The following is a 23,997-nucleotide window of genomic DNA, read 5'->3' on the forward strand; positions in this document are numbered from 1 at the left end:
CTACCTACCTACCTAGATAGATACAAAAATTTTTTTAAACATTCATTTTTTTATTGATTTTTTACAGAGAGGAAGGAGAGAGATAGAGAGTTAGAAACATCGATGAGAGAAAAACATCGATCAGCTGCCTCCTGCACACCTCCTACTGGGGGATGTGCCCACAACCAAGGTATATGCCCTTGACCAGAATCGAACCTGAGACCTTTCAGTCCGCAGGCCGATGCTCTATCCACTGAGCCAAACCGGTTAGGGCATAAAATTTTTTTAAATCTTCACCTGAGGATATTTTTCCATTGATCTTTATAGAGAGAGTAGAAGGGAGGGAGGAGAGAGGGAGAGAGGGAGGTAGGGAGGGAAAAAGAGAGAGAGAGAGAGAGAAACATTGATGTGTCTAGACACATCGACTGGTTGCCTCCCATACAAGCCCCAACTGGGACTAGGGGTCAAACCTGCAACAGAGGTATGTGTCCTTGACTGGGAATTGAACTCTCGACCCTTCAGTCTGAGGGCCGACACTCTTAACCACTGAGCCAAACCAGCCAGGGCCTCCTTCTGATATTTTTCATTTTAAGGCACAATGCCTACAAAATCCCTCAAAAGATGTAGCCATCTGTGTCAGCAGAGCCCTAGGCACCTTTGGAGGGGTCACTCATGCTGAGGAAATCCACTGGACCCCCCACACCACCATGAATGCGAGGAAGGACCGGTCCCAGTGGCTGGGCCACTCCCTGTGTTCAGATCCAGTGTTTTCCATGAGAACGGGGCACTCACTTGGAGGATGACCCAGTGTCCTGCTTGGGAGGCCTTCTCCAGCGCCACTTCCGCCACTGCCTCCTGACCTTGCCCTAGAGACACGTTGTGGAGTTTTCCCGAGTCGATGGTAAACCCGAGTCTTTTGCCTGTGGGAGGACACAACACGTGGGAGGAAAATGAAGTCAGGAGGCGAGTAGAGCCTGGACTGCTGCGCTCCAGCGTCCATGCGTGGTCACCACTGCTACCTTCTAGGTCACTTTCCTGCAGGATCCACACTAAACCTCTGAACTGTCAACAGGCAGCTTCTGGAGCTCTCCACAGCTGCCTCCTTGCAGGCACCCCGAGGCCTGTGGAAAACCAGTTCCTCTGGTTTTACGGTAATAAGGCTTTTGACATTTTGATAGATGGCTAGCATTGTTACTGAGCTTTATAAACTCTAGCAGGAGTAGCAAAGCAATTCCCTCATAAAAAGAAGCAACATGTGGCAGATATCACATCGTGTTGTGAAGGGACCGGCTCACTGGGTAAATGCAGGAGCCTCTCACCTTGTGAGGCCGCACTGGAATTGCGCACAGCCAGGTCACGGCTCTATTAACCTGGCATTCTCGGCGAAGGCCGCGGGGAACAGTAATCCGGAGCATAAAGCCACAGTGCCTCGCACAATCGAACAGACTTGCTCTAATGACCATTATTTAGTTGTAGGGGGCACCCGAGTACATGAGCATGGAGAAAATTGCCCTCTGGCCCTCACATAGTCACAAGGTGGGAATAGTATAAAAGAAACTTGCATTATGCTAACCAGAGGAATGTGCCATTTGAACATTTATTTCTTCAGACTCTACTGTGTTATTAGTCTAACATTTGGGGGGAAAAAAAAAGAAAAGAAACTAAGATAACTGTCAACTCAAAGGAAGGGTGGGCACTGGAAGGAAGGCCGGAGGGCAGGCCAGCAAGCCGCCTGGCCACTCACCAAGGACCTCGAGGTCTTTGAGGGCGTCTACCCCCGGAGACAGGATGAAGAACACGGGGATGGCTGGGCTGCTTCCCTCAAGGGCTTTCACTAAGTCCAGTCTGGTCCTCTCCACATACTTGGCACCCAGTTTTTCCTCCACGAAATTCCTATTAAAAAAAAAAAGTGAAAGTTAGGACTAATGCTTGCTTCTGACCTTGCAAAGTGTTACAACTTGGATGAGCTTAAACGGCAGGCACAGGAAGAAAGCAAACCATGTTCTTCACATGGAATGTTGTGCTAGAGTGACAGTATGGATCCAGCTGGACTCATGCAGAATTGCCAGGGGGATCCCTCTCTGCTTTCGAAGCCCTGAAAACCAGAAGCCTACATTCTATTTTGGGGGGGGCCACTGAGACCACCCCTCAGTACCATCAGCTGCTTGTCTATAGCTTTGTATCCCCTGCCAGACCCCCCATTACTTATTAACAGCTCATTAGATTTGCCACAGTGCAATTTTCCAGCCTGCTGGGCTTCTCATGAATATACAAATGCTTTTTGGGGTGTTTCTCACACAGGGAAGCTCCATTAAGCAGGGATTATTTTCCAGCAGCACCCGATTTAGCAGGAAGTAAGTAGCACTGAGCAGAATTCACTTGTAGAGTAGGGTCCGGCAGAGGAGGCTGCAAAGGGAGAACTGGCTGAACTAGACCAAGCAGAGGGGAAAAGCAGAGGCACGTGAATGCCAGGAAAGAAAGAGGAGCAGGGAAGGCAGTGGTGAACCCTGGTTGGGGAATTCAAATGAGAACGCAAACCGTGTGTGAATACAGCAGCATATTACCATTTGGAAGCCAAAACGGCAGAGAAAAAGGACACTTGGACCAAGATGTAGACAGGGCTTTCTGCTTTTAAATCGTGCTGGCCACAAAGTTATGGGACTCTGAGTGTCTCTATGAAAGGAATTCGTTTTTATTTGACATGTAAAATCTCTGGAGCCAAAATGCCACCCCAGAATAATGACAATGGAAATGAACACCTGGATAATAACACGTTTCCCTGCCTCTGCACTTCGATGACACCGCCTCTCTTCCCCAAATATTTCCATTCTCTCCCCCTCTCCCCTGCAGATTTCAGAATCAAGCTTTTCAGGAAGGGTGTCCCGAATCCTGCTGAGCAAATTTTAACTATAGGAGTGAGCACAATATCAACATTTCAGCAGAACCACTTCTCATCAGTATGGACCGTAAATGCCTCCGGCAGATCCTCCCAGCCCCTGAAGACTGTTTCCTCCCGGTTCACTTGCATTTCCGAAGATGCTGACGGCCCCACCTGAGCGCATAGGTCATCCTGTCAGGGCGCATTGCTCTCAAAATGATCAGCTTCTGTATTAAACTCTTCTTCTTCCATTCTTGCGGTAACTTTTCTTTTTCTGGACACTCGGATTCCACCCACTTCCTCCACTGCTTGGCAGATCCTTCCACGTCTCTATCTATGCCTCGAAATTCTTCCATAAGGGCTACTGCCTGTAATACAACAGGGGAACAGACAGGAATAGTTTATCTCGAGCCTTTGAGATAAAAGACTTGTGCCTGCACTGAATCCTATATAAACAAGTTGTGCCGGACAGTCTTTATTTCCTCTCCGGATTTCCTCTGCACCCTTTTCTGCCCCGCTACTACGCTCCCTGGTTCTCTGGCCTGGTTGGATTTGCCCAATAGGAGGCAATGGCAAGGGACTAGAGGTCTGGGGAAGAGAGAGGTCAGTGTGTTTCTTACCAGCTCTGCCTCTGAAATGACCCATTTGGGCATGTTCGTCTACCCAATGCCATAGCTCCTGCAGGCTGGCTCTCTCCCATCACTTTATTTCCCAGTCATTTTAGTAACTGCTGCTTTTCCTTCCTTTTGCCATCTCCAGTCCTGGTTGATTCTCTGTTTCTTCTTCCCTTACTATGAAAATATACTCTACCCTTTGAAGTCCATAGGACATTTTGGGGGGCCTCAGGTGTTAAGCTTTTTAAAATCTGTTTTCTGCTGAGGCCCTGACCAATACACAATTGAATTTATACTTCTAAAGTATAATTCTAAACAAATTGGAATTTAACATTTTGTTTCTTAAAAAACTAAAGATCTAAATACACCATAAAAATAAGTCTTCAATGAATAGAAATGGTTCCTTTTCTTAGGGGAAAAAAAAAAAAAAGAGTGGAGCCAAGCTTAGCATTTGATGAGCATCTTAAAGGAATTCCAGAGTCTGAGAATAAGCACCTAATTATAAAATAAAGAAAGTAGCTCCAGGCAGATTAAAAATTATTCATTTATATTTCTTGACTTTTTTCAAAGGTCATAAAGACTATACATATTCATTAACAACTTTTCTGCCCATTAAATAGGTCAAACATTCCTTTACTTCTAATAAGAAATCAGTCACTTTAGTTGTACCCCTGAAACAAATACAATATTGTGTACCAACAATAAATGAAAAATAAATTTTAAAAAAAGCTAGAAAACAACAACTCAATTTAGTACTATAACAATCAATTACATTGTACGGCATATTTCTACAACTGAAGTGGTCTGTATCACTTGGATTTTTAAAACTGCATTTCTACGTTTGAGAGAACTGGGATATGAAAACCCATGTTCCTAACATACCTTAATGGCACTCCATGACTGAGTAGTTAGGAAGTCGACAGGACTCAGGTAAGTGTGTTCAACTGTGAATCGAAGCAGGAAATCCAATTCATCAGGGTCTATCTCTTTCTTTCTCAACAAAATCTTGAGAATACACAAAATTGAAGAGAGTCATTTGGTTTACGCATCAAAATCATGACACAGGAAGCAATTACTCCTTAATAGATATGATTAAGTAGCAGAATCAAGTCTTCCAAAAATTATTTTATATATATATATCTGTTCTATAATTAAAATAAGGGATAAGTTGTGCCCATGATCTCAAAACCTTGATCAGAAACCTAACAGCAAATAATTATGAAGGATGGTTTATTCTAATTTTATGCCTCTAAGTAACCTATTTGAAATATGCTTTCATAGTTATGTCTTCTGCTATTAGATCAAACGTCTTAAAATTTATTTTACAAATTGAGAAAGCCTGAGACGACAATGGACCGAATTACTAAAGAGAAGGTAGAGCTATTACTATAAGTTAGTACTGGTGTAGGAATTTCATCCAAGACACTACAAGAATCACACCAGGAATTGGAACAAACTTTGGACATTCTGATTACAGAACTGACAAGAAGTCCATAGGACATTTTGGGGGGCCACAGGTGAAAATATTCCTAATTTCCACATAAAAACATTACAAAGGTAAACAGATCAAATACTCGAATTTTAGACTATTTCTGCATTCTAGGTATTTTCATAATACATTATGGGTGGTACTGTGCATGAAAACGTTTTATTTATTTATTTTTTTAAATATATTTTATTGATCTTTTACAGAGAGGAAGGGAGAGGGATAGAGAATTAGAAACATCGATGAGAGAGAAACATCGATCAGCTGCCTCTTGCACACCCCCTACTGGGGATGTGCCCGCAACCAAGGTACATGCCCTTGACCGGAATCGAACCTGGGACCCTTGAGTCCGCAGGCCGACGCTCTATCCACTGAGCCAAACCGGTTTCGGCGAAAACATTTTATTTTATTGAAAAGTTAATTCAAGGGCTTCCAAAAAACGGGAGTCCATGCTTCCCTTCAGAAATAAAGTACATCATAAACAGAGATGGGCGACTCTGGTTCCGATTTGCTCACCTGAAAAGCCATCTGGGACAGGAAGGTGAGCTTGTCCTTCTCAAACAGCGCCTGGCTGGTGTGGAGGAAGATGGCGTGGGTGATGCTCTCCATGAGGACTGAGATGCGCCCCTGCGTGTCCTCCACCCTGTCGGCCTGCTCCATGGCTCTGTGGAACAGCACACTGAAAGCCTGGGGAGTTTAAAGTGACTGTTCAAGGGTGATAACTGGTGCCTGGATGTCTAGCTGGCCCCCGACACACGGGGCCACATACAGTTTAAAGGTATCTATGGGGAGAGGCAACAGGACAGGATTTTTATGAAAACTATATTATAATTTGCTATCATTACTATTAGCATAATTCCATAAAATCTACCTATATCTACTCCCTACACAACTACACTGCACCATCCTCTTTGCATTTTTCTGATAACTGTTGAGCATTTAAAAAATGTGTATATGAGCAATTCACATGTTTTAGTATAGGATATGTCTGTCCAAACTTTTCCTCTGTTAGTTTAATTGGGTCGGTTGTCTTATTGAGCTGCACACGTTCTTTATATATTATGCTATAAATTCTATTAGATATATGTATGTATTGGAGACAGTTTTTAGTAGTCTGTGGCTTACCTTTTCACTTTCTTAATAATGTCTTTAGAAGACCATAGATTTTTTAATGTGATAAGGTTCCATTTATCATTTTTTCTTTCTTAAGAAATCTTTGCCTAACCCAAAGCCCAAAGATTTTCTCTTATTTTTTTCCTAGAAATTTTATAGCTTAGATTATTCATTTTGATTTAATTTTGTGTATAGTGTGATGCCATGGTTGAGGTTCATTTTATTCCATGTGGATATTCAGTTGTCTCAGCACCATTTGTTATAAAAAATTATTCCTTCCTCTTTGAAGTGTCTTGGCATCACTAAAAAATCAGCTGACCATATATTGGTGGGTCTACTTTTGGACTCTCTATTCTGTTCCATTAATCTATGTATTTTTCTTTAGGCTGATTAGTGAAAGTTTGTAATAAATCTTAAATCATGTATTTTGTCTCCATATTTGTTGTTCTTTTTAAAATTCATTTACAGTAGTTATTTTAAATCCTTTGCATTTCTGCACAAATTTTAGAATCAGCTTACCAATTTGAGAAATAAAAAAAAAAAAAGCTTTCGGGGATTTTGATTGAGACTGAATTGAATTTATACATCAATTTGAAGAGACATGACATCTTAATAATAATGAGTGTTCTAAACCAAAATCATGATCTCTCTCTCCATGCCTTTTGAAATTTTCTCAAGGATGTTTACTTGCTTTCAGTATGCAGATCTTGTATTTGTTTTGTTAAAATTATCCCTAAAAGTTGCAGAGTTTTGAAAGCTATTATAAATAGTATTGGGTTATTATTTTCCTTGTCCCTCATAGATAGAAATATAACACATTGTTCTATATTGATTTTATACCCTACAATCTTGCTAAAAACTCAATTCTTAGTCCTAGTAGTGTTTTTGTAGATTTCTTCTGATTTTCTACATACACAATCAGGTCATCTGTGGAAAAAATAAAGAAGACAGTTTTTCTTCTTTTTTAAAAATCTCTGTGACGTTTAATGTGTTATTGCATTAGCTATAACCTCCCGTGCAGTGAACAGAAGTGTTTAGAGGAGATCTCCTTGTCTTGTTCTGATCTTAGGGGAAAGCATTCAATTTTCAACACTGAGTTATACTGATATTATAACTGTAGACTTAGTTGTAGACTTTTGTAGATGCCCTTTGTCACACTGAGAAGTTACCATCTACTCCTAGTTTGCTCAGAGTTGTGTGGTTTTTGTTTTTTTGTTTTATAACCATGTGTTGAAATTTGTCAAGTTCTTTGTCTGCATTCATTGAAATGATCATATGGTTCTTCTCTTTTATTCTAGTAATATGAAGCATTACATTGTGTGATCTTTGCATATTTAACCAACTTACATTCCTGGCACAAATTCCACTTGGGCATAATATACCGTGTTTTTTATATATGGCTGGATTCAATTTGCTGCTCTTTCCTTGAGTAGTTTTGCAACAACGTTCATGAAGGGGTCAGCTCTGTCCTTTTCTTTTCTCATAATGCCTTAGCTTAGTTCTGGTATTTGGGTATCCTGGGCTGACACTACGGATTTAGTTTTATTGTTCTCCTTATACTCTGTGACTGTTCCAAAACCTAATCCCACTGCTTTCAGTCCCATACTACTAGACCCTGCTAGTTATTCTTGATTCTTTTCCTCTTCTTTTTTGCCCATATCCAATCCATCTCCAAGAATTGATTATTCTAGCTTCAAATCATATCACAAGTCTATTCACTTCTGAGTCTTTTGTCATATCAGCCTTCTGCTTAAAGCCTTTCACTGGCTTATCTTGGCACACAGACTAGAATCCAAAATCCCTTCAGGGCCAGAGGCCTCAGATGATCTAGACCTTCTCACCTCTCTCGACTCCGTTTTGTCATCTTCTCCCTCACTCATTACCCTCCACCCACATGGATTCATTCACTACCTGGAATCCCAAACTCTTTCATGTCTTACACATCCTTATTTTCTCCACTCTTTACATGGCTAAATTCCATTTATCCTTCAGGAATCAGTTCTAATGTCACCTCCTCCGAGAGGCCTTCCCTGAGCCCCCAATGCAACAGTCCCACCATCCCTACTATTGCCTCTCATAGTATTTATCACTTTTACACACACACACACACACACACACACACACACACACACACTGACCCCCATGTATCTTCACTCATATCTGCGTGTGCTTTTTAAAAAAAAACCCTGCATATTCAGTGACCACCCCAGCATCTGGCATGATGACTGATTTCAATAACCATTTGTTTAAAAACTGACTGAAGAATGAACGAATACTGCCCAGAGGCAGAACCGTGCAAAGCAGAGCAGAGGCTTTGGAATCACAGATTCAAATTCTGGCTCGTTAAGTACGAACTGTGCAATCTTGGGCAATTTATTCAGAATCTGAAAATGTTCATTTTCTTCTTTTAATAGGGGTAACATAGTATACACTCTACTGAGATGTTTCAGGCATAAGAATGAACTAACGTATGAAGGTGCCTTGCATGTACTAGTGGCTTAATATATGGTTGTTCTCATTGCTTCTCCCTCAATACCAAAATAATACGGGAAATCTCTTTAAAGAGATCTACATTTTCACAAAGAAAGTATAGAGGCTTCAGGGAAATTTTTCTTACTTATATACATTAAACTCCTCAAGACTCTGTTTAAGAACAAAAACAAGTATAAGGTTGCATAGTTTACCGGTAATTAACTCAAAGCCTTATTGAAAATTATAAATGAAAGTAAGAGAATGAGGATGTTTTGGCTTCTTCCTTTGTTAGCTAGACCCTCATGACTCCTTACTGGGTGCACTAATTGCTTAAAAATAAATTCTAAACTTCCAGAAACAAGTTCCGAAGCTAAGTGTTCTTCTTCGCCTACTCAGCATTACCTTCAAGGAGAACTGATAGACGGGGTTGATTTTTCTGAGGTCGTTAATAACAAAATAAAGAAGAGCTGCTCTCTCGGCCACTGGCCGGTAACATTCTCGGGCCTCGTTGATCTTCTTTTCATTTTCTTTAGCTTCAGTCACCTATGGTGAGAGCAAACAACATTAGAAACTACTGTTCACATTCTCTATTCTTATCCAGGTGATGGAAGGGACATATCTGAAGGGAGAAATTATTCGTATCAAAATAGATAACAGCCCTAGCTGGTTTGGCTCAGTGGACAGAGCCTCGGCTTGCAGACTGAAGGGTCCTGGGTTCAATTCCAGTCAAGGGCACTTGCCCAGATTTCGAGCTCAATCCCCAGTGGGGGGTGTGCAGGAGGCAGCTGATTAATGATTCTCTCTCATCACTGATGTTTCTCTCTCTCCCTTCTTCTCTGAAATCAATAAAAAATAAAATTATCTATCTATACATATATATGTATATATATATATTAAAAGATAACATATAGCATCTATGTGCTTGCTGTTCAAAATTATTAAGTTCATATTAAAACAATTTTAATTTTATATTTACTATGAATATTAAAATATTTAAAATAATGAACATTTAAAATAATTTTTTCACAGGCATTTCCAGGGAGAAGGGAAATAATGCCAGCTGTTTTGATTACTGGTTGAACAAACTCGATGGTTTCGGTGCTACAGAATTTATTCTGAGTAATGTCACCTTTCTGCTCCCCCTGCCCCCCCCCCCCGCTCTTTCAGGGGTTAATAACCCAGATATATCGCCTCCCAGGGAGAGCTCTTACAAGTCTGCTGGGCCAATTCAATGCCAAGAACTTTATTAGTCAACAAGGTATACAAAAGCAGCCAAGGTCAATAATATATCTAATAGCCAGGCTTACTAAAAAGCCTCTATACGAAGACTCTCATGACTGTCTGGTTTTGACTTTGCACCAGAGCATCCATATGCTCATATATTCCCATTTAGTTTATCATCATGTATTAGCCTCTGGGTCCATTCGGAGAGATAATGAAAAGAAACCACTCTCAACCAACATTCGCTTTTATTCAAGGCTCAAACACCTATTTCTTTTAGCCAGGACCACTGCTGGCCATGCTATATGATGCAGTATTTCCCGAAACTTTTTTAATAGACTTGACCCATCATATTTGTGTATAAAAGGAAATAAAGAAAATGTAGAGCAGAGAGGGGAGTCCCTATATGGCAATATATTAAGAAGACAGGGAGAGGCATTTGAAGAGACAATTAGAAGTTAATGTGAAAGCTAAGACCTAATTTACTTAATTGCTCTAATCTTTACCATCTCAGGAGCCCCCTAGAACTCCTTTTAAGTAAAAAAGAGAGTAATTTGGAATTCCATTTCCTTGCTTAAATTAAGGCAAATATATTGGATGTGTGGCGACACAGCCTCTGCTGGGTAATTAGCAGATTGCTTAGCAATGAGGGTATTCCAGAAAGCGAGTAAGGGTTCCTCTGATTTTGCAACAATGGAATTTCAAGGGTTAATGGTTCCTTGTGAAAATCCACAGTGTACACCACGCATAAAGCACCCTGGGACACACGCTGGAGTTCAGCGGGAAGTTTCCTCAATGAGAAACCTCCTGGGCTTTTAGGACATGACATTTTCCCAGTGTGAATAAGGCATCTGAGAACAGCAGGAGACCATCTCTTGCTCGGCCTCCCAGCCCTGACGGCCTGGACACAAACCTTCATCTCTAAGTATTTCTCTAAAATGTCCAGCAGACGAGGAGCCCCGTGGTGAGGCTGGATGAGGTCAGTTTGCCAGGGCTAGATACTAAATGAAACCTTTTCCGATTTTAGACCATCTTAGCCAGCAGGCCCCAGTGTTCTTCAAATTTGGTCACACAGAACAAATAACAGGCCTGAGCCAGTTTGGCTCAGTGGATAGAGCGTCGGCCCGTGGACTGAAGGTCCCAGGTTCGATTCTGGTCAGGGGGCATGTATCTTGGTTGCAGATTCCCTGGCCCTGGTCGGGGTGCGTGCAGGAGTCAATCGATGCATCTCTTACATCAATGTTTTTCTCTGTCTCTCCCTCTCTCTTCTACTCTCTCTAAATATCAATAGAAAAATATCCTCGGGTGAGGATTAACAACAAAACAAAACGAAAAAACCACCCCAAACAAAAACCCACCACCACCAAACAACAGCCTGAAGGAGTCTAATCCGAACGCCTGGGTCTCTGTGGAATGAGGAGCAGCACAGACTGGGCCCCCCAAAGCCCGTTTTTAGGGCAGTTTATCGGACGATCCCTCCGTCCCCTTTGGGAAATTACCAAATAGGGTTACACTTCCCTCCACGCATGTTTATTCAAGCGGAGTGTTGAAGCAAACGCCCCTGTGCCCTCGGCCTTTCCCCACCTTATGCTCTATCTCGGCGGCCGTGGCCTTCGTGGCCTCCAGCCTCTCCACCAGCCGCGTGTCGCCCAGGAAGCTGCCCTGGGCCGCCGACAGGCGCAGGAGGAGGTCGTCCTCCAGGGACTTCAGCTCGATCTTACAGTCGTTCTGGTGCTTCGTCAGGAGCAGCTACACAAACCGAGAGAAGCGGAAGACGTGGTGGTTAGAGTCCCGTTGTTAAGCAGAGTTTCCTGACTCATCCATTTCATGGGCTCCTTTAGAATGAAACACACGTCACATTAAAACGCACCGATAATCATGTTTAACAATTCTTTCGGAAAGTGTCAGAAGGGGCTGCACTCCGGGGTCCAGAGTGTGAACACTTACCATCATCACTCAGCACCGTGAGCCTGACGCTGCTGCTGCAGGCAGCGCCACTGGAGAGCCACTGGTTTAGACCAGGAGTAGCCGCTTTCTCCAACAAGGGTCAGATGGTGAATACTCCTGGCTATTACTTAACTCTACAACAGCCTTCTTCCTATGTTTATAATCTTACTCTGGTTTTCTTGTTGTCTGTAGTCAACACTGAATTTAACTATTTTTCCCTAATCAGTGCACTTCAAGCCATAAATTTTCCTTTATCTGTTAGTCGTAACCAAAGACAAGTCCCTTAAATTTTTTCTTTCTTTTTTTTTGAGGGGAGGGGAGGTATTCATCCTCACCTAAGGATATTTTTTTTCCATTGCTTTTCAGACAGAGTGGAAGGGAGGGAGAGTGGAAGGGAGGGAGAGAGAGAGAAGAGAGAGAGAGGGAGAAACATCGATGTGAGAGAGACTCATCGACTAGTTGCCTCCCGCACGTGCCCTGACCGGGGTTGGGGAGCAAGCCCAACACCCAGGCATGTGCCCTTCACCAGGAATCAAGCCTGTGACCCGTCAGTGCCTGGGCCAATGCTCTAACCACTGGGCCCACCGGCCAGGGCAAGCCCCTTACATTTTCCAACCTTACTCCTTTACTCCTCTTTTCCGTTCTTTTGCCCTGGCTGATCGGCTAGGACCACCCAACTGCGAAGGCACGTGCCTGCAGCAACACGGGCCCCTGCTTCCCGAGGCTCTCGTGCCTCTGCCTGTCCCTCACCTGCGTCAAACTAGACCGGGAGCCAGCCCCGCTCCTACCTGGGCACAACCCTCCCTACCTCCTTCACCAGAAGTCCCCGGAATTTCTGCTCCTGTTCACACATGCCCTCTTTTCTCTCAAATAGACTAAGATCCTGGAGGGCAGGGCTCCTGTCTAACACTCGTGTGTCCGGCAGTTTAATTTGTGCAAAGCAGGTGCTGAACAAGTGTTGGTGGATGACGTCGTATATTTTTACCTTAAGCTTCTCCAAATCCGGCCTTTCGATGCTGACCACCTCTGCCAGCAGCTGGGCTTCCAGACCGTCTTCTGTGACCGTGAAGTTGAGGAGGGTCGTCTGAGCTTGCAATTCTGGCTTATAGTGAGGATTGGCCAGCTTTGTGTGGAGGAGGAGACGGAAGTTCTGGTGAAATTCACACTCTTTGTCTCCAATCCTGATATACCTAAAGGGGACAGAACGGACATTCAGGAGCTTCCCCGGAAGCAGGACGGACGTCAAAGTGTCATTCCAACCCTGCGTGCTGCTCATGTGTCCGGGCCTCAGGACCAGGCGGTTCAGGGTTTTTCAGCTACTCTCGGTTTCCCTAAAGTAAATAAAGGATAGGAATTATCCCCCGAACCTCTATGTACTTACCTTGCCTCATATGCAAAACGGTGGTAATAGCAGTCTTCACCTAACAATTACATACAATAGATCACATAAAGGACCTAAACCAACAAAAATGTTAACTTCTATTATTATAATCACTGTGATTCACCTTATAATACACATTGCTATTCTTTAAGGGTAAAATGAGTATGCATGCGTTTGTACACATCTGTGTACAGGTGTATGTATATTTAAAATTTACACATAGTAAACATGCATGTATACTTCAAATCACTTTCCTGTACTTGGGCACTGGGTCCAGGACAAAGTTGAAGAAGCCTCCGTGTCTGATGGCTCCTCCTCCTCCTGCTCCATCTCCCACACGCCTGGGCTCTCTGCAACCAGGCTTCTGTTTTGTATGCCTGTTCCCCTGGCCAAGGGCACCAGGGGCGGGCACTTCCTCCACGCTCTTCCAATCACAGTGCCCTTTACTGGGGCTGGGGTTTGGGACAGGGAGAAGGGAGAGTTGGAACTGGAACCTTTGCTTGTGTTGAAGTCCGTCTGTCCTCCTGGTGAGCTGAGTAGCACACAAAGACACCCCTGGTTTCCCAGAGGAGGAGAATGAAGCAATATGCAGATGGAGGAGCAGAGCAAAGTGGCGTGCTCTGGGTTCCCCAGATTTCCAGGTCCACCTTCCCTGAAGCCTGGCTGCACTTGCACTTCCGTTGCCATGACACCCTGCAGCCTTGGAACAGGCTCTCCGTGGAGCTTGAGCTGGGTGGAGGTGGCTGCTGTGATTGCAAGCAAAACACGGAATGAATGCAGCCTCTCCCTGAGGGAGGGCCTGGTTTTTCCCGTTCTCAGATGCTGGGAATTGTAAGGACTTGGTCACCTGGCTCCACTCCCCTGTGGGTTCTTTCATTTACTTGGTCAATAAATAAGTATGTTTAAAACACCTACAAGGGGACAGATCAAAGGTCTGCCCAATTAAAAGATAGGCAAAGGATCTGAATGGATATTTTTCCAAAGAAAATATACAAATGGCCAATAAACACCCGAAAAGATGCTCAATATCATCAATCATCAAGAAAACGCAAATCAAAGCCACAGTGAGGTACCACATCATACCTACTAGATGGCTATAGTCAAAAACCACAGGCAATAACAAGTGTTGGAGAGGATGGAATGAAATGAGAACCCTCGTAAACTGCAGGTGGGAATGTAAAATGAGGTAACCACTTTGGAAAACAGTATTGGCAGTTTCTCAGAATTTTAAACATAGAGTTATCAGTTAGCTCAGCCATTCTACTTCTAGGTAGAGACTCAAAAAAATGGAAAACATATGTCCACATAGAATTTGTACACAAATGTGTACAGCAGCATTATTCGTAATAGCCAAAGGGTAGAAACAACCCAAATGTCTGATGGATAAATAAACTGTGGTTTATCTAAACAATGGAGTATTATTCAGCCATAAAAAAGAAAGTATTGATACATGCTACAACATGGATGAACCTTGAAAACATTATGCCAAGTGAAAGAAGCCAATCACAGAAGACCACATATTATATGATTCTATTAATAGGAAATAACCAGAATAGGCAAATCAAATAGGCAAATCAAAGTAGGTTTGATTGCTTAGGAATTTCAATTCTAAAATGGACTGGTAGTGGCTGCCCAATGCTGTGAATATAGTAAGAACCAAGGAGTTCTTCGCTTTAAATGATATATTGTATGTATGTGAATTATACCTCAGTAACGATACTGCCCAAAAAGAAGAAAAAAAGAGAACAACTTATCAAGAGGTCAACCACTAACATTTGGACTTTCTCGGTCTGTTAGGAAATCAACCATGCTAACTGTAGTTTTTCAGATTTTATCAATCTGCTAACCATAGTTTCTCAGCGGCTCTTGCTTGACTTTTGAGCATATTGAGCTGTCTCACAGGATGGTCTTATTTGATAAGAACACATTTTTAGTTAACCTTCTTTTTGACTGGAGACATTTTCAACCACATCTACATTGGGGACATCATCCAATTTCTCCCATTACTTGAGTTTCCCTTTCCAAGGTTTTCCAAAATAGACCTCACAAGTCAAGTAAGCTTTGAGAAAATCTTCCTTTGTTGGCACTAGCCACTGTATTACTGTTGGCCTAGACGCCAAGATTTGCATCAGTGGCTTCTAAAGGAAATCTTAAGAGTGGAAGTTTTGTGTAGTTACTGCCTGGGGCTCTCACACATGAGCAATACCAAGGCTGATACTCATTTACATCGCCACAGTAAGAACACCCACTCTCTCAACCAACCTCCATGCACAGCCTGTGCTTTTCTGATTACGGCTCCATCTCAGTTTCAATTCATTCCTCCCTTGGCAAGTGCCTCAGAAATGCCAGGTCTGTCACTACCATTCACGATTTCAGGTTGAATTTCCCCTCCTTTGCTCATGAATTTTCACTGGGTTTGAGTTCATATTTCATAAACTTCCTGTTTTAATCACTAATCCATATCCCCAGATGAAAAGAGAATTTAAACATTTTTACACTGGTCTGGGTGAAAAAGGTGAAGGGAGAAAATAAAAACAAACAAACAAAAAACCCTCATGGTCACAGAGAACAGTGTGGTGTTTACCAGAGGGAAAGGGGGTGGGAGGAGGTAGAAGGTAAATGGGGGATAAATGGTGATGGAAGGAGACTTGACCTGGAGTGGTGAACACACAATACAATATACAGATAATGCTATAGAAGGGTATACCTGAAGCCTATATAATTTTATTAACCAGTATCACCCCAATAAATTCAATTTAAAAAATAGGGGCCAAAAAAATCCCCCAAAGTAAACATTTAAGTTTAAATGAAGAACACTGAATAAATAAAGTCTAGAATTTTCATTATTGTTGTAAAGGGATAACTCGTGGCAGGATTAGGAACTGTAGTAAGAAGTCAATCTAATTTTGAGATTTGTGTGGAGGGTGTGTATATGTGAGAGAATCAAAACAAGCCCCCAGCAAGACAACTAACATTTCTGAAAGTCATAGGTGTTCAGGCCTCAGGGGAGAAATCCCTCTTGGGCAGGGGTTGGAGAACAGTATCTATAAAGGGCCAGAGAGTAACTATTTTAGGCTTTGCAGGCCACATGCGTCTCTGCCACATATTCTTTGTTACTGACAACCCTTTAAAACAATTGGGGCTGGGCACCTTGATAATCAGTGCTATTCTTCTTCATAAACAAGGACAGAATTCCTACCCAATGACTATGTTGCACACCTAAAACTAATATAATATTGTATGTCGACTATAATTTTTTAAAAAGTTAAAGAAAGAAGTCAAAGATAAACAACAACAGCAAACCATTCTTAGCTCACAAGCCTTATCAGCACAGGCTGTTTGCCATTTGCCACTCTAGAGGGCCACACCAGGTAGTGGCATTAGCATAATCTCCTCTCAATGCAGCTAATCTCCAAGGATTTCCCAGGAACACCAAGCTACAATTTTTTCCCATCAGCCACTACGCACAACCGTGCTTCCCCTCCCTAGGCTTTCAAGAAAACACACACCACAAAACACACGAGACTGGCCAACATGGATTATGGGGTTCGACAATTTTGCAGGTGACAAAGCCATTAACTGGTTAAATATGTACTCAATGAAACGGCTCCCTAAGGTGGCTCAGAGGGGACTCCGGGCTCTCTAAATCCCACTTGCATGTCTACAGATACGCCCTGAAGCATTCATGGTTTGGGAACCAGAACTCTATCTGCTGGATTTTCTCTGTGAGGAGAGTTAGTTGGAGGGACCCTGCTAAGCTGATGGAAGAGAGAAGGATGTCTGCCTGTAAAATTGGTTTTACATTTTGCTCTGAAACCTTCTTTTATGAGCTTAGATTTCCCAGGGATAGTAAATTATCCTCAACTGGGGTGTTTATGATCTACGAAAGGCAAGAACTACATAATGACTCAGTGGGTTTTATCACTGCTGCCAGGTTAATTTTTGGTTAATCTCCTATCTGGGAAAACTGAATGGATGGCGAATGCTCTCTCAGGATTTGAAGGATCTGGACGACAACCGAGTTAACCAGAGGGATGGGAAAAGCCAACAGTCCTTGTGCTGTTGCTGTGAAAGACAGGAATCCAGAGGTCATGACTTCTACACCACAGAAGGCAGCTGTGAGCTCTTGAACTTAAATCTTCAGTGAGAAGTAACAGCAAGGCATGAAGAGCAGCATACAATGTAGAAGTGTGGCTACTTTTTAAAATGAGTAGTTCTTAAGCTACTTTCCAGCCCCATGCCTGCCAGGAACAGGACACTGTATGAGAGAGGGAGGGAGGGAGGGAGGGAGGGAGGGAGGGAGGGAGGGAGAGAGAGAGAGAGAGAGAGAGAGAGAGAGAGAGAGAGAGAGAGAGGGAAAGGGGGGGGAGGGGGGGGGGGGGGGAAGAGAGAGAGAAGGGGGGAGACATGAATCTGAATATGCAGGTGAGTTGCTCCTAGAGGGTGTCCATACATTCCTCCAAGGGAGAGAGAGCCTCCTGCCTCACTTCTCATTGGCTGAGAACTGCTGGCTTAGAGGTGAGAGACTAATTATATGAACACAACCTGAAATAAAATGTGTTTTCCCAGTACAAACACCATGGCTTAATTGGATAGGATACAGGGTGAGTCAAAAACATTGTTTCACCTACCAGAGTTGTCATTTTAAGGCAAGAAGATCCCCTAGTGATCATTCAGCTGATTCCTTTTTATGAACCTAGTGAGTTTGTGACCTGTCCAAGGTAAGATAGCTTAAAAGCAGAGTGGGGATTAGAACCTGGGTCTGGACTCCTAGTATAAAGTTCATTTCACTGCATCAGACTGCAGGTTCATTGGCTCTGTTGGATGGTGACAGCTTGTAACCCTAACCTCTGTGGACCTGTCTGACCATCAGTCACAAGAGGGTACCGAGAGAATATGATTGACTCATAACAATCAATGGCCAATAGACAAAAAAATTTAAAGACACAGCTCAGAGAACATGCCCTGCTGATCTTTGGGTAGGAATTCTGTTCTTGTTTATGAAGGAGAATAGCACTGATTATCAAGGTGCCCAGCCCCAATCCAAGAGCTATGATTTCTGGTAGATACTTTCATAAAATTAATTACTTCATTTATAAAGTTATAAAAATAAGTCACAACTTACATAAAAGTTTTCTAACTCCTGGCTTTCAGGAAAAGAAAATGCGGTATTTTAAGTATGCCAAAATGCTCCCTCCTTAGCTGAAATATTGTGTCATAAAGACAATCATCTACAGATTACCTGTAAATTCAGTTTTCCATGTCAGGTTTGCATAAAAATCAGGTATACAGGGAATTTCAATGTTCTTTCAAAAATTTATTCAAAATTCTGCCCAAAGGTGTCGTGGGATGAAAAGATTCCTAATTTCCTCAAGTCATGAAAAGTCACTATTGTTGAGAAGGACTGATATGCAAATGACATGAAAAACACTTGCAAGTGATTTACTGGTGAATGTTCACAGCCATTTCTCTGATAAACCTGGGATACATTTCTCCCAGTGTTCAGATTTACCTGAGAGCCAGAATCTCTGAGCAGAAAGAGAGGAAGTATTGTCCCAGTATAACTAAGACGACTGTCTAAAATTGAGATTATCATCTGGAAACTAAGGAAGTGTCTCTTACTTTTGTTAGAACTGTTCCGGATATTTAGGGTAGCTACTTGGAAAATGCCATCAGTCTTGGGTCATAAAGACCTAAATAAACGTCGTTAGTGACCAGAACCTAAGCAAACACCATGTTTCATCGCCATCTGACACCAAACGTGGAAAAGCAGCATCTTCCATTAGAATGAGGACTTGCACCTGTGGCAGATGGAAGTTTTTACTAAGGAGGAGCTGCACTGAGAATCTTCTTAAAGCGAGATTTGCAAAACCTTTCTCCCAATGCTGTCTGTTTGGAGAGAAATTTCCTAAGAGAATGTCTCTAAGATGGACAATTCAGACAGCTAACAAGCTCTCCGAATATGAGGAATTCCATTCTCCAGGCCTCATCAGAGTTGTTCTGTCAGAGTAAAGAGATAGCAGCTGGGTCTTAAGATAAATAAATAATATAGTCCCACTAGTTGGAAAGAAAGAAACACTTAGGAGAAGGAAAAACAACTTTTCAACAGACACCTAAAAGCCTTCCTGCATACCCTGCTGTTTAAAATTAAAAGCTTCTAGATGAGACTTGCGAGCTCCAACAGCTCCGGCTGAGAGCAGCCAAAAGGATCAGGTGGAGAGCAGGCGGAGGGAGGTGTTACTTAGCAACCTGGGCAGAGGTGTTACTTAGCAACCTGGGCAGGAGGGGCTGTTCCGCTTGGTCCAACCTGGTTTCTGCTGAAAGCCGCGCAGCTGGTGAGACTTGCAAGGAAAAGAAGAAAGAAGAGTCCTGAACAGACATGAGTTCACTGTCTTGCTGCTTCATACACTTAACATAACCAACACATCCTTCTAAGATAGACGCAAACTGCAATTAGAATAAAAAAAAAAAGATTAATTTGCAAGAGTCTAGGTACCACTGAACAGGAGAAAATAAAAAAGGAAACCAAAAAAGAAAATCAGATGATTTCCTTTTTGAGATGTATAAAGTATATAAAACATATGTATTGTAACATTTCACTACATCCATATTTAAATATTTTAATGTGCCATGAAAATAAATTCTGGTTCCATTTATATTTGTTTGCCCTTTTAAAAAATTCCTTTTTTTGAAGGAGAGGATCTACGGTTCTGAATCTGTGGCCCTATTTGGTTTTTACTTTCAGATAAAAACAAACAACGTTAGCAAGAAAACTGTCAGTGTGTGAATGCACTAACCACAGACCCCGAGTATTACAATTAAAAAAAAAAAAATCTTGATTGAACTTAGGAACAGAAAAGGTTGTTGGTCTTTTCTGAAATTAAACTTTGTTTTGAATTTAGAAATTGGGAGAGCCTAGAATGCTGAATTCTCTTCTCTGAAGGCATGAATTTAACTTGAAAATAAAAATATTCTTACCCACAGGGACATGAGAGAACTATATCACTCCAGAGTTTACTTGAAACCATAAGCTTCCAGCTCAAGAGAGACGTTCTATTACAGTGTGGGATAGAATTAAACATGATTTTGTTTTAACTCCCACCAAAGACCTCATTCAAACAAATCTATAATCCTATATAATAAAAGACTAATATGCAAATTGTCCCCAGGAGTGGGAGTTCGACCAACCGGGAGTTAGACGTGCGTTGACCACCAGGGGGCGGCGCGGAACATGGTGGGAGTCAGCAATGCAGCACTGGCAGTGGGTGGCAGTGGAGGTGCTGCTGGCCCCGATGGGCCCCTATGAGAGTGGGACTGCAGTGGGATGGTGGAGCAGGTGAGTGGGCAGGTGGCGTCAGGCCAAGGTGGGTGCAAAGGGAGGCCCCAGCCGGCAGCTGGCAGCCATTAGGGACCCGACATGTGCACGAATTTGGTGCACTGGACCACTGTCTACTATAATACAATCGTATGGCATCAACTCCAAAGGCAGCAACTTATTATTTAATCAACTGAAAACCTGAAACTAAGAGACTTCCTTGTATTAGTTTCAGCACGACTTTCAGGAAACCTAGTCATTACAAAATAAATATCTATAAAATACTACTCTCCCTTTCATGATATTACTTCTATAAAAATAGAAATTTATGTCACACAGTTAATATTTCTATTAGTTAGTTTTAAGTTTCTTCCTAGGGAATACTTCTTAAACACTATTACTAAAAAATAATTATGTAAAAATAAATATAGAATAATGTACAAAATGCCTTTAAAAATATTTATATGCTCAGAAACATATATGCATTTTCCAATCAAAATGCATGTTGCAGTAAGGTGACTCCAGCTAAAATTAAAGTTTATAAATTCTCTTAATAATGTTTGGGAGATCTGAAAGATTACAGAGATATAATTTTATGAAGATGCTTCACACATCAGCAACTTCTCTAATATGGAAGCCAGTAAATTTGCTTTGGAAAAAAGTACATGTTGATAAATCTTCCCAGATATGTTTTCTGTCGATTGCTACCATAAGATATATTTTACTTAAAATTAGGATTGTCTGGAGTTTGGTGGATTTAATTATTTGTAATTACCCAGCTGTTGTCAGCCTGTGGCCATTATGACAGCGGCATCTACTATGTGGGTCAGGTTCAACTGTATATCTTCCCAAACACAGGTTTAATGTGCTATTGATGAAACCATTACTAGAACCAAATTAAAGTCGGGGCTGATGTATTGGTCCACAGGGAGCTGTCAGACATGAAAGGAGTAATTAGTATTCATTACTTCATACTCCACAACATTCCAATTATTAATGAACTTCAACTTTTGGGCTATGCTGTATCTATCACAAGCATCTTCTCAGACATTCATTATTAGGAAGAATAAACTAACATTAGTTTTTTCAAACCCCCCCCCCCCAAAAAAAAAAAAAAAACACCACAGAACTAAGATAAATAAAAACACTATTAATAGCCGGAAATTTTCTGAGGTGCCTTCTCTCAGGAGTATAACAGTATTATTCCACCTGCATTTGCGGAATATGATGCAATGAAGATATTCGGGGTGATACACCAGCTTTCAATCCCCAGGGTTTGTCTCCCCCTCTTTTTCTTATTTCCACTACTATTCTGTCTTTATAATGCAAAGGGAAACATAGAAAAAAAAATCAAGTGTCCACTGTTGGAGATCACAAAAGGAACACTTATTAGAAAATTTACAAACATGTAGATTCATGTGGGATGTAATCAAGGTAAATTCAATTTTTTCTGTTCCTTTTTTAACATTGCAAATGGGTTTCTAGCTCTATTATCAAACAAAGCACTTCAACATTTTCCTATTAATTATACTTTTCATAGTTTTCTCCCAGTTTTTGTTTCATTAAAAGAAAGAAAAAGAATTCCTATTTCTACCAATCTAATTTATTTTTCCATACCCCCTTCTAGCTTGCATATGTGTGAATATTTTATAAAGTCAGTCCCTCTCTCTCTCCCTCTCTCTCTCTCTCTCTCTTTGTTAATCCTCACCCGAGGATATTTTTCCCATTGATTTTTAGAGAGAGAGAAACATAGATACATGCCTGGACCTACTGGGGCCAGGGATCAGAGCTGTGACCCAGGTACTTGCCCTTGACTGGGAATTGAACCAGCAACCCTTGGGTGCACAGGCTAACGTTCTAATCACTGAGTAACACCAGTGAGGGTGTCTCACTTTTTAAAAAGTTATATGAGGAACCAAGAGAGCATTTGTTTTGTTTAAGCATATTTCTTGTCAGATAACAAGGATACAATCATTTAAATATCAAACTTTATTCCAAAGTACTTTTAAAGCTTTTATAAAAAAATTTAGTCTAAAATTTTTGAGTGTCCTCAATTTTTTTTTTTTTTCCATTCAAAAATAAGAGGTGGGAAAAATTAGGATGTAGGAATAGTTCTTCCTAGGAAAAAGTGGCTAGTGGTATTAAATACGATTTCTTTTTGTATTATAAAAAACAGCAGAAGGGTGAAAAGTCCCTACTTCAGTTCCCTGAAAGACTCTGCAACTCTTGTACACTACAGATGAGCACAGGAATCAGTGTAAACACTTTGGAAAACAATGTGGCCTTTCCAAGTCTCTACTATAGAACCGACAACTCCCTGCCATGCAATCATCTCACCAACGGCTCTGTATTCCTTTTATTGTTTACTAGAGGCCCAGTGCACGAAATTCGTGCACGGGGGAGGGGGTGGTCCCCTCAGCCTGGCCTACACCCTCTCCAATCTGGGACTCCTCGGAGAATGTATGATCGGGCCTAAACTGGCAGTCAGACATCCCTTTTGGGATCTGAGACCGCTGGCTCCTAACTGCTCACCTGCCTGCCTGCCTGATCGCCCCTAGCCACTCTCCTCTGCTGGCCTGATCACCCCTAACCACTCTGCCTACCTGCCTGATGGCCCCTAACTGCCTCTGCCTTGCTGCCCCCCACCCTCCCCGCCACCAAGGCTTTGTCCAGAAGGATGTCCGGTCTATCTGGTCTAATTAGCATATTACCCTTTTATTAGTATAGATAGGTCTGTCTTTCCCTGGGGAAATGTAGCTTCTTTAAGGGCACGATCTATACCTCATCATGGTTTATACCTGATGGTTTATACAGCCATGCTCAGAGAGGCTGGTAGAACATGTAAGCATCACTAGCACTCAGATTCTCTGGATAAAGATACTCTAAAAACATCTGCATGGGAGAGGGAAGTGGAAAAAAGTGAAGCTACAGATTTGAAATTTACCCTCATACAAGTGGTTGTTCCCACACAAGAGTTTAGTAGGTCTGTTAAGGTAATAACTGCATACAATAAACAGAGTTTTTGATACTCTTTCATATCATTTTAATTTCTTTTAACCTTTTAAAAAATGCTGGAATGACATGGTCAGCTCTATAAAGCCTAAAAGATTGTACATATTCAGAAAGAGAGAGAGAGAGATTGTCACCAACTTTCTTACACCTAAATTGTGTTACTGGAAGTCCAAGTTAAAGCTGGAGAATATGTATCTTACTGACAAAAAATTTTAGGTCTTCATAACAGAGTCAGAACCTTAATAACAAGGATTTCACTTTAGTGACATTCAAGCTATTACACTATATTTTTAACACATCAGACACAGCTGCAATTATATTTATGTTACAGTTGCAGTTTGTTAAGTGGCTTATTAGACTGTTCTAAATGTAAGTCTGGGTAAATTCTGGTTTATTAAACAATTATAAGTTGTCAGTCACTGCAAATGGATTTACTTGGTGAGATGTATAATATATTCTATACTTATTGGTTAGAGTCTATTTAAAAAATAGAAGTTAGTCACCTTTAAGCAGGCCTATTTCCACTTAAAATTGACAGGAATAATCTAGTGATGAAAAAGGAGAGAGATACCTTTGAGA

The 23,997-nt window shown here is 41.7% G+C and overlaps 1 protein-coding gene across 1 annotated transcript in view; it reads right to left on the reverse strand.

Moving 5' to 3' along the window:
- Positions 1-23,997, reverse strand: part of DNAH11 (dynein axonemal heavy chain 11) — a 200,692-nt gene that overhangs the window by 21,430 nt on the left and 155,265 nt on the right. The window contains exons 66-73 of the mRNA XM_054726107.1: positions 12,696-12,900; positions 11,348-11,512; positions 8,945-9,085; positions 5,474-5,644; positions 4,354-4,476; positions 3,032-3,225; positions 1,724-1,872; positions 772-899 (exon numbers count right to left, since the gene is read on the reverse strand). Coding sequence (XP_054582082.1) covers positions 772-899; positions 1,724-1,872; positions 3,032-3,225; positions 4,354-4,476; positions 5,474-5,644; positions 8,945-9,085; positions 11,348-11,512; positions 12,696-12,900 — 1,276 coding nt within the window. The remainder of the gene's footprint in view (positions 1-771; positions 900-1,723; positions 1,873-3,031; positions 3,226-4,353; positions 4,477-5,473; positions 5,645-8,944; positions 9,086-11,347; positions 11,513-12,695; positions 12,901-23,997) is intronic.

The sequence above is a fragment of the Eptesicus fuscus genome, chromosome 14 (assembly GCF_027574615.1).
Source record: "Eptesicus fuscus isolate TK198812 chromosome 14, DD_ASM_mEF_20220401, whole genome shotgun sequence".
In the NCBI taxonomy this organism is placed as follows: Eukaryota; Metazoa; Chordata; class Mammalia; order Chiroptera; family Vespertilionidae; genus Eptesicus; species Eptesicus fuscus.